The sequence below is a fragment of the Teleopsis dalmanni genome, chromosome 2 (genome assembly GCF_002237135.1).
Source record: "Teleopsis dalmanni isolate 2A chromosome 2, ASM223713v2, whole genome shotgun sequence".
Lineage (NCBI taxonomy): Eukaryota > Metazoa > Arthropoda > Insecta > Diptera > Diopsidae > Teleopsis > Teleopsis dalmanni.
Genome location: NC_051847.1, coordinates 9,572,304 through 9,584,643, shown reverse-complemented (window position 1 = coordinate 9,584,643; position 12,340 = coordinate 9,572,304). Strand labels below are relative to the sequence as shown.

At 28.4% G+C, this 12,340-nt stretch overlaps 1 protein-coding gene across 1 annotated transcript; it reads left to right on the top strand.

Annotated features, from left to right (window-relative positions):
* Positions 1-10,015: 10,015 nt before the first annotated feature.
* LOC119684534 (sentrin-specific protease 8-like) lies at positions 10,016-11,293 on the top strand (the record flags this gene model as incomplete). The annotated part of the gene is given in 2 exon segments (XM_038098595.1): positions 10,016-10,672; positions 10,731-11,293. Coding segments are annotated over 2 exon segments (660 nt in total). The 5' UTR covers positions 10,016-10,186.
* Between the last annotated feature and the right edge of the window lie 1,047 nt (positions 11,294-12,340).

The following is a 12,340-nucleotide window of genomic DNA, read 5'->3' as shown; positions in this document are numbered from 1 at the left end:
TAGTTTGGATACTTCGCTTATAAAGTACAAAGTGCCTTTTATAATTCCAGAATTTTGGAAGCGACATTACTTAATGTACTGTGTCTACTTTAGATCCAACATTAACAGCGAAAATGAATTTTGGTCTGGGGATCAAGCGAAAAATAACTCTTACTCACAGGTACTCATAAGAGAGAGGCAAGATGGGGGCTCTCTCAGAGTACAAAAATAACTATAAATTACTACAGATACGATATAAGGTAAGATTAACGATGAACGACCATTGGAACTTTTCTAGAGATAGTTCTGCGTTAAACTTTCAATCCTTTATATTGTACATAATTGGTTAATATCGTTCTAGATAGAATAACAAGCATTATAGCACGACAGCAACATAGCGGAGAAAATGAAGATATCGAGAATATACAAGATGATATTACTGTTTAAAGAAAAGTTCGAAACGGAACCATCAGTAGGAAATCGGATAAGAGAAAGACTTCTTTTAAAAGGAAAAGGATGAAGTATTGGCTTTCTTATTACAGTTTGATGTTTTTGACTGACGCCAGCTCGCAACATAAAACGTTAACTGTGGGAGGTGGTCTTTGGCGACCAATATCGACATATGGTTATAATGGCCAAGTACGTAATTAATAACTTATATTCATATGAAATATATAAAGTTCTAAAGCTCATTTACTCTAATATACATAGACGTCTTCACATCATAGTGTCGGTATGTATTTACTATGATTCATTCTGGGTATATGTTACAATACAATAATACAATACTATAATACAATACAATAATTTATAATAAATTCATCAGTTTATTTTATAGGCCATGTTTCTATAGCATATTACTGGGCTATTCACACGTTTGTCAATATTGCAGCTTACATTTTTGTCAGACAAGGTTTGATATTCTGTTACTAAAGACCTTAGAATATGTTCTGTTTACAGTTTTAAAATTCAATATAACTTCATAGCGCATAGTTTGTTGTCTAGTTACCAATGTTAAGGCTTTGTATAGCTCGTTTTATGGCTTCAGTGGAAAAGGCCATGTGTTTTTTTTCGATCAAATTTAACAATTTCAAAAATTAGATCATTCTTAGAATATGTGTACCATAAAATATAATTAATAAATGAATATGTATAAGTAACTATTATTAACTAATAAATAAATATTTTCGCTTTACAATTTAAAAAATTTCCATTCAAAAATTTCAATATATATATATATATTATGCATATTTATGTACTTATAAAACCTATTACTAATAGTATTATCTTCTCATTTTCAGTAGTTCAAATATTGACGATCTGAATAGTTTATTTCAAGAAAAGACAAGAACATTGACACTTGTTATTTTCATAGATAATCTCGTTCACAGCGCTTTATACATCCATCCATGGTATTATCATGTGCTTAACACTTTGAGGTTTTTTTATTTATAATAAAGACTACGTCATTAAGCCAGGTCAGTAATTTTTTCGCTTGGAGACTTTGTGTAAAATATATAGAAAAGATCACAAATAGATATCATTAAAATAATTACATACTTTAATATAATATGTACTTGTATTGCTGTAAAAACTGATAAGAGGCGGCATTTAGTAATCAAATCATTCAACAAATAGGGAATATTTGTGTATACATAAATGAATACTCATGTACTATATTAAGAACACTAGTAATGGTACTGTTAATTCTTAACTTGAGCATAATTACATTGTATCAAATATATCTATAATCTATTTTTCAAGAAAAACTATCAGAAAAAAAACTCTTAACATCATGTACTAAAATAATATTGTAGATATCTGCACCGATTTTAAAACAATCGATTAAGAACAAAAATGTAATCTTTTTTTAATTTTAAATAATCTCTAAGTTTTTTAGCGACAACTTCTATATATGTACGCCTCGTTACGAGATTCTCAGGGATGGAAATTTACTTTTTCTTATTTTTATTCATTTTTGTATCAATTATACTCTGCAGCAAATTGGGCCTTAAACTATTCGATTTCTAACATGCATATCGCAATCTTCTCGGCAAGCAGTCGGATTTGTCAAAACCGGAACGCTCTGCGAAATTTACGTTTCTTTTACTGGTATTCCTCTTATAACGGCTAAATTGGCAATATAACATAAGATTGACAAAGAAAATCTGGGAACGTAAAGATTTTTGTCAAATTACAAAGCTCACCTAGTCCAAATTAAACAAAAATTTTTACCAGTCAGCTGCTTCAACTAAAGTGGAATCAACTCAGTACTACGGTCTGGGTGCTCACATGTCACTGCATATTAGGAAGATAAGTAATAAGATTTTGTTAGCCTCTAAAAACTTTTATGTGGACTGTGGATCTACAGATGAAAAGTAAACTGTACTTCAATAAATTTGTTAGTTTGTTCATCATTAGTTAGTAAAATATTTAAAATCTTTTGGGAAAATTTCCTAACTGACCTGACAAAGCTGTAATATTTTAAAATTAGGATCGGAGCCAGGTCATAGACTTATCTGGTTGTTCCCTTCTACTTGAATAAGGGAGGCGTGCCTTCTCAAAGGAACGCTGTTTGATGATTTATACTACTTCAATGGTCGGCTATCACAATTAACCAACATTTATGCTTCAGTGAATTTTGATATATCAGGCTGTCACCTCAATCTAACCTAATTTGTATCTATCATTTGAGGCAAAACTATTAAGAACAACGAACATTTGTTGTTAATGTTATTTTAAATCTATAAAATTGTAAATAATAAGGAAAATAAATAAATATAGAAAAAGAGATTGTTGGTAAATATAAAAGAGATTGTTAGTAAATATTAAAGAAATATGAAGTGAATGTGTCTTCATGGTCTTGTCAGGAAGTAAAGGGAAGCTATCTACAGAAACAGTTAGTTCGCATTCTAGTTGTCAATTTTTTCAATCATAATAAAATATTAAAGGATATGTGTTGAAATTATTGTTTCCATGATCCGGTAAAATACCAAAACCCAATTATTTAAAAGAAAAAGAAAATAGACAGTGCAGGAGCATATGTGTATATAATTTGTTTAAAGACAAATCACATTCTTCAGAACTGTTATTATATTAAAATCTTCTTATTCCTGATTAAACAAGAAAATCAAGGGCTAACATATATCAAAGTACGAAGTATTTCGTATTTTATCAGCATTTATTAATCACATTATTAATCAGCTATAGTAAATATACAAGAAACTAAAATAAGTACACAAGGTAAAAAATCACAGTTAATCTTCATAAAGTATAAATCTAAATGAAGTATCTATTTAGATTATTAAAACTTACGAATTGAAATATAGAATAAAATAGAATAGAAATTCTATAAAAATCTTGCGAGACATGACGAATTTTCAATTCTATAAAAAATTGTTTACTGAAAAAATAATCTGTTCACGTTTTCAACAATTTAATTATTAAAAAAAATTGAAACAAAAAAAAAATAAACAATCGCTTATCTCTTCTATTGAATAATGTTTTTAACGAAAATTAATCAAATTTAGAAAATTTTATTTTATAAAAATAAATATGCTAAATTTTGTTTCTTCTGAAGAACGCTTTTTTGTTCTCTTTAATTCCAATTAGAATTTTATTTTTAATCTAAAATCTTTATCTATGGAATCGAAGAAACTGTAGCGATTTTATTGGTACTGATACTAATACTACATCTACAATTTGTTTATATGATAATATATCAAGGTTCATTTTTGAGCAGTCGTTCACATCAGATATGTATGTACCTTTTGAAATATAGTGTGCAGAAGTTGTAATTATAGATGAAATAGATTGCTCATTAAAAGTGTGGTTATTATCGTACTTCTTTTTCTCTGTAATGGAGTATATACCATATGGCCTCCACAATTCTTTTAAGTTGATTTCTATTCACTAAATTATTCAAAGGAAAGTCTGATGACATGACTTTAGTATTATGTATACGTTTCCAGTTTTTTGTGGAGTGTCACAGATCTGGTTGTCCTGTAGATTCCATTTGAAGAGTAGATCAAAAAAGTAATACTGTAGTTTTCACAAAGTACTACTAAAATTCTTTATCTGTTATTTATCGCTTTCTTCTTATTGCATTCCTCACCGCTGCGTAAAAGTCATAAAAATGGTTTCTTAGGCAGGGCTAATTACAATGAGATCGTTAAGTGTTTTCATATCGTTGCCCCTTGCCATCTTGTAAATAACTTTTATATACAAAAGGAATTAATAGTTTGTATGATAGTAGAGATATATTTACTATCATAGCTCGAAAGTGTTCATATTATAATATTATTAAAAATCAAATTAAAATGTTTCGATTATGTTGTTAAGACACCTTATTTGGTTAAAGCATCCGCATTGGAATTGCCAGCAATATCACTGTAACTTGAAAGCCAAAGAAGAGCTATCTCAAACTACATCTTCAATATTCCTAGATATAAATATGACTGAACTCAAGAACTTGAAAACACCGTCATTATCTAATAATTACTTGAATATATTTCTATTGCATAGATTTATCATTCATGCAAAATATATATGCTGATTATTCAGCCTATAATATAATCGTGTATATCCAGTTCCGTAGCAAGAATTTTACTATCGCCTTTACTACCACTTTTATAATCGACAATATACATGATTATTGTGATATAATTACTATATGAAAATATTTAATTACCATAAGTTGACGATGGCTAATAGAGAGATACGGAACTCTATCATTGAGAATACCTAAATTCCTGAACATACCTGAACAAGATTATTAGATCTTGATTACATTTGAAGGTTCCAACTTTTTCCAAAAGAATTACAATCAGACGGAAAAATATAGTGAAAGTATTGTGGATATGAAGTCATAATGGAAAGTGAAAAAATTACCGGTTATCTTGTAAAATAGTTTAAACAGATAGAAGTAATCCGAGATGTGATCAAATTATAGTGATTTTTAAAATTTTATTTATGGGACGGGGTTATCATTGGCTTAACATATTAAATGTTTACGCACATCACTGTTTATTTATATTGAGTACTCGTATTTCTATTTTGAATGGCTGTATGTATATATGTATATTTGTATGTATGTAATATATATTCCTAGATTAGCCGGTTTCTGCCAGATTTGTTTACTTCAATTTACTATACTCATATGTAGGTTGCTTATATTATTTTAATTAGAATTTTGTACTAAAATAATTTAAAAGTTTATACTGAAAATACATACATATATGTAAAGTGTATACTATAATGCATACATATGCATATTATATGTGTTTGATTGTAAGGTCGTTACATTTTATTTTATTAATTTTATTAATGTGAATTTAATATGTCAATAAATAAATAAAAATATTGATTTATGAAAATCAAGTAGCCTCCAATATTAACACTGAGTAACTGAAAAACTGATAAAAATATTGAAGGTTTACACAATTACACAAAATGTCGTAAATTTTTCTTTTGTTACTTTAAACGCTATTACCGATATGGAAATATTTAAATGTGTTCAAGCGAAGGATTATGAGAACATCCAAGAAATACTGACATATATACATTATTTTGCAAATGCGTTACACTAATTGATTCAGAGATTACGTTATCAATTTGCAACTGCAGCATGGCAACCGATTTCTTTTAAAATAACCACTCACTCATTCAATCGAACTAAATGCGATCTCTGATTTTTGTTATATTGAATTATACAATAATACGTATCGTAATAAATGCTATTAATTATAATAAATGCCAAATCAATTATTATGATATTAATTGTAATAAACGCAACTAGTTGCTGTTACAGTCGAATTTTAATATTCAAGTCAATGTGAGACTCTAATCCGCTAAAACCATCTTTAAAAGAATGATGTAGTGAAAAGATCCATGTGAGTTAAAGTCCAATATAACGCAAGTCCAATATAAGAAATCCATTTGATTTCAGAAAACGTATATAAGATATGCATACTATATAAATTATCTATATAAATTTATATAGTATGCGAACTCATTTAAGCAAAACTACAAAGTTACTTACTTAAGTTATTATTAGTTCTTCCTTAGAAAATATGGTTATTAATAATCTCTGTGATCAAGAGATTAAGTTATTACGAAGTAGTGCCACGAAAAAATATCGGCAGGTTGATGATCTTAAGCACGAAATATATATACCGGACAAGATTTAATAAATATTCACTATATTTTAAAACTATGTGAGAAGCCATATTTATAGAGGATTTTACTCTATAAAGCCTTTAGATTTATATAACCCAAATTCTAGAGGTTTCGAAAATAGTGAACTACAATAAAAAATTTTTTTTATAATGTTATTTTAATTAATTGAATTTTTAGCTAACTCTACAGCTGTTTGAGAGTATTGCCAAATATTCTAAATTCTTAAATATGAATATGTTTTGAAGGAAGTTTTCTATAGAATACACTCCTACTTATTGGACACAATATTAAAAACACTCCTTTCTTTCAATATTTTTTATTTTTGTTGTTGGTCCATATGAAGGCGTATATGTAAAAAAATATTGTAGTAAGTATAACTTATGGAAATACTAAGTTTACCGAGCAATTAGTTTATTACTTATTTAAAAATATATCAAGAAATAAAAAAATGTGTAAATGTACTCTATAATTATTTTAAATTCAAGTCGGTGTTAATGGTTTATATTAACATTTTTCTGCTACTGTAATATATGGTACACTAAATTAATTGATGGACCTCGATACTACTAAATGGACTGTCATATAGACGACTTATATGTTTATGAAACTTTTCCTTTTTATAACAGTTGTAGAATGTTCGAAGATTCGAGTAAACTTGAACATCTTTACTGTCTTATATAATCATAAGAAACAAAGATCACAGAAGTTTTAATCAAGCCAACAATTCCATACGCATGTCTCTGATAATTTTCGTAATTCTGAACTTTCTTCACCTTCGAAAAACATTAGCACACATTTTGCACTTTGTAGCATCTTCTATTTTATTGATAAGAACCCAAACACAAAAAGTACAAATATATCTCTTAATTAGTACCAGTAGACTATTTCTCATACAAAGCCAACCAAAAAATAAATAAATTTAAGAATCTGACAAAATATGTTTTACGAAATATATAATATATGTATATTAACAATAAAAATATATATACACATATAATTATTAACCTAATCTTTTAAACAAAAACATAAATAAAATACTGGCGCAAGCCAGTTATTTTATTAAAATAAATATTTGAGTTTACATAAATTTAATAAAAAAAAAAAAATGAACTTAATAGATTTCAAGGAATTAGTAATGACCTTCACAATTTCATTAATCATATGTTTATATAAGAGGTATTAAAAATTATTAAAAGAGCTCAGGATCATGGTCAACAATTACTACACACAAAAAAATCTTGTTTCAATTAAATATTATTGTGATCTATAATATATTTCGTACCTTGAATTTAGTTCTATATACCAACAGCTTTCGTTTTAGAAGCCGTTCGTTTTGTTTGCATGTACAGACCACCAGTCACCACTCCTGTTTCTTTTTATAGATTTAGACTACGTTTAATAATATATAATTGTTTCTATGTTTATTGGGAAGAGATAACTACGATTTTTAACTTATGATTTTCAAAAATCACACATTTACACGGTGATTAACAGTCTACAAAAGTTTTGAACATTTATATTAATTATCTGAAGAAATGCCTAAAGCTGTGTTCTGTGCTGCCAGTTTGGAATGTTGAATGTAAGTGAACGTCACTGCACCGGGAAGCGTATGTGACAAAGCGCTGTCTATATCGCTGTCGCTTAGTTGATTATTCGCTAACCACGGGTGAGGAGTTGACTTCCTTTGTTTCGACCGCGAATTGCTTTTTAGATTCTTGAGTTCTTGCTTTTGTCATTGATGTCAAGTATCCAAGAGGCGCAAGAAGGAGAAGCGGTCTTGCTGGTTTACTGGAACGCATATACTAGTGGTTTATGGTCGGTAAATATGATGAACATGCAACTCTTTAATGGATATCTGAAGTATTGAATCTTGCTGGTTTACTGGAACGCATCTACGAGTGGTTGCGATTTTAACTTTTTTGGGTAGAACGGTAATGGCTGGTACTCTCCATCAACTATTTGCTGGAGTATAATACCCATTGCATCGACGGAGGTATCTGTTGTGAAAGTTAACTTCGCATCTGATGCCATGCAGTTGGGGAAGGCGACCAAATGATTTTCTTCTTATTATTAGTTTTCTTATTATTATAGCTTCCAGACATAATTGCTGCTTATAGGGGTGAAGATTGCGTCTAGTTACTGGTATTCACCGCCCTCCTAGATTCTGCCTACTTTCTATGGCAAGTCGGCGAGATCTATGTTAGTTGCCTTTAATATAGCACGGATCTAGGGCGGCAAAGGTTGGGGCCATAGTGAATTCAGAAATTCGATATTTAGACGATTCTTTTATAAATGTATCAACTTACTTAATAGCCGTGTGGACGCTTGCTACCAATCTCTACTTCAGATAACAGATAACAATTCATCTCAATGGTCTGTCTTTTTAAGTTTTTATATCTTTTTGCTGATAGCGGAGATAATACGACGTCTGTGATATCGGCCATACCATTTGATTCCACTACGGCAATTAAGTTAAATTTAGTCAGATCCTTGTTAAAATACGTTTATAATAACACATACTGGAGTTAAGCAAGAATGTCCACTTTCACCCATGTCAACATTTGCCTTTTGTCACAAACTACAATACCCATGCCATACCCATAAATATATATATATGTACGTATATATACTGAATAGCTTAACCGCTCTTATCATTAAGTAAAAACATAAAAAAACGTGTCAATTTTCAAAATTTCACATAATTTATTTTGAAAAAACAAATATTTTTATTTACTGATTCTTAACCCAAAAGTGCAATTTAAAATTATTTATAAATTTTATATATTAATTATCTCTAATTTGTACACACATTTCATTCAGACCTCAAGAGTTTTTATGATGCTTTTGGTCACGTACACACATAGAGCTTCATTTGTTTACGTTAAAATTTAATAATATTTATTATTTTTTTCAGGAACATGAGGGTTTTGGAAATACATAAATAAATAAGTTTTTTAAAATTCTGTGCTATATATAATATATCATAATAAATAAATATTCTATAATTCTGTAATTAAAAATATTATTGTTAAACAGTGGTATTTATCTACGACAAGTTTTAAATAAAAAGTATTCTCATAGGATTCCAGAAGAAATCAGTCTTTAATTCGAGATCTCGAATAGGCATGTAGAAACGAAACCTCGTAGTAGATGACAGCCGGGAAGTGACACAGAAAATGTGTACTGATTATCTTCAATGCCGTATTTTTTACTAATGGAGTAATTAGATAGTCTACCTACAAGTATAATAATTCACTTGGACAGTAAGTTTCTTTGTTATATCTGATTTTAGGTGAGATATGTCAATAAATTCCTTTATGAAATGTAATGACATTTCAGTATTTTTATCTTTTTCTATTGAATAGAATTGTATAATTCTACGATTAGACTATCGTTCTTAACTCATTTATGTATCTGATAGCGTGTATGGTTTAGTCAATTTGCCATACAAAATCCATACAAAGTCTATGCAAAGACGTGCGCGATAAACAGGTACCTTTATTTTAATATTGTTGATTAAACAAATGCTGACTTGTGGCAGGAAAAGCAAAACAAATTTATTTTTTTTTTTTGACTGTTAGTTTAACTATAATAATTTAAGTCTAAACACTTTTTTAGAGAAATTGCGAATTGCGAAGATAAATGATTTTGCAAATGCTATTAAAATGTATTCAATGTATTAAGATATTTTAAATAACTACTGTTTTTCCATTAAATATAATTTTTATTTTCATTGCGAATAATGCGAAATTAGTTAAATAAAAATATTTTAAATATTGTAAGGCTTTTGTATTTTTAAAAGAATTGAAAATTTTTTGTTGGTAATACCCCAGTTGACATTGTCTGAAATGTACAGTACAAAGTCAAGTAATTTACGAAAGGGAGTAGCAAATAAATGAAAATTAGCACAGCCGGCAAAAGAAACAAGTGCATGTAGTTTTAAAATTTGTTTGGAATCTACATTTTTGATTATTATAACAATTTTTGATAAAACTTCTTATTTTAAATTAGTCAACTAATATTCGACGAGATGTCTTTGCCGCGGCGAACAAAGCAGTCAGATCCCGTTTGCTTGAATTTTCATGAGAGTTGCTTGCGTATGTCCGATGTACAGTTGTTGCAAGGACCACACTGGCTTAATGATCAGATCATCTCATTCTATTTCGAATACCTAGAAAGAGTTAAGTACAAAAATAATTCAGAAATGTTATTTGTCTCACCTGAAGTAACTCAATGTATGAAGCTCGTGAGTGAAGATGAATTAACAACGTTATTAAATCAATTGGATGCTGCATCTAAAATGTTTATATTGTTTGCATTAAATGACAATACCACGACACTAGCAGGTGGTACGCATTGGTCATTATTTGCTCTTTCAAGACCAGAGAAAACATTCTTTCATTTTGATTCGCATAGCAATCAAAACTCTGAAGCGGCACACCAATTTATGCAACAAGTTAAAGATGCGCTACATTGTAAGAAGTTTAATTTGAAATCAGTGAAATGTTTGCAACAAGTAAGAAACAGTTTTTTATTTGTTGTCATTTTATTTGATATTGTTTTTATAATCGTAGGCAAACAGTTATGACTGCGGTATTCATGTACTATGTATGGCTGATAACATTGCTGATCATGTTAACAGATTCGAGTGTATAGAAGATGTCGCTTTGTTGCATCAGGATGCAGTTAAAGGCAAACGTTCTGAATTATTAAAATTAATACACACTTTAGGTGGGAAATTGGGTTAAAAATAATTAAACATATATTTGTTAAAAAACAAAGAAATCATGTAGTTTAGAGAAACAATTTGTTACTAAGTTTATAATACATAAAGAAACACAAATAAATAAGAAATTAGTATTAATACAAAAATTTGACGTTAAAGTTCATATGTTGATATAAACAGATTTTTGACACGGTATTAGTAGTACGGAACGAATATTTAAGCTTACACTAGTTCTTATGTAGCTTGTTTAATGTACTCTTTGAACGTGCTGAGCCACGGTTAATATAATAATATGTTGGCAATTATTTATTGTGCACAAACAGCCATATTTGCCAGTCCAAATTTAATATGCGTAGTGTAATCGTCATCAGGATTTTTAGTCTAATAAACAAGTTGCTTCAGAATTACAAAACAACAAGTTGCAAGTTGCTTGGACAACAAAAATATATTGCTGTTAACAGTTATCAAAAAGTGTATGTAGTTGCTACTTGACACTAACCTAGATTTAACCAATAGCAAACAAAGCTCAACAAGGACCATCACTTTGAATTGTTTTGTATACATATTTCCGTAAGTATAAACTAGTTAAGTGTATAGAACCACTCTCATAAGTTGATTAATATTAGGGAAACTAGCAGAAAATAAAATAAAATTATTCAGTTTTATAAAGCATTACACAAATTTATTTTATAAATAATATATCTTACATATTTTTAAAAATTTCATAAAAACAACTATTAAACCTGTATAAACTTACATTTATATTTAATAAAAAATCTTATAAATTGGTTATTGGCTTTTAGGCACAAAATATATTGTTTGAATGTTACATTTCTCTATAGGAATATATAAATCGGTGTATATATTTATATAAATATTTTCACGTTACCAACATGACAAGTCTAAAATTTGTTTAGTTATTGTTGAAAAACGAATTAAATAAATATATGACGTTATGCGCCTAAAAATTCTAAATAGTAATTTTTTTTGGAATTTTTAAATAATTAAGTTGATATGGATATATTTTATTTACAGGAACAAAAATGAGTTCTGTGTATAATAGATGGTATAATAAAATCGAAAAAAAACTATATTACATATATAAACATTAATCAATGTAAGTAATTACATAATTTATCTGTACGACTTGAATTTTAAATTTGATATAAAGTATATGTTATAAGTTTAAAATTTAAAAAAATATTTTACAATAAAATTAATTCTAATTTTCATACAAAAATAAATTAAATTGCGACAAAATGCAATTGTATTAAATACATAAATTGAATTTACAAATCACAAATAATGTGTGTCTTTTAAACACATAAATTTTAGTTCTGTTACGAAATTAAAGTTTCTTATTTTAGTTTTGCTGGTATTGATTAATTAATTTGTATTTCTGGTTTTGCCCAACCACCAAAAGCACGTTCCAGTTCCTCTGCCACTGCTAAACATAAA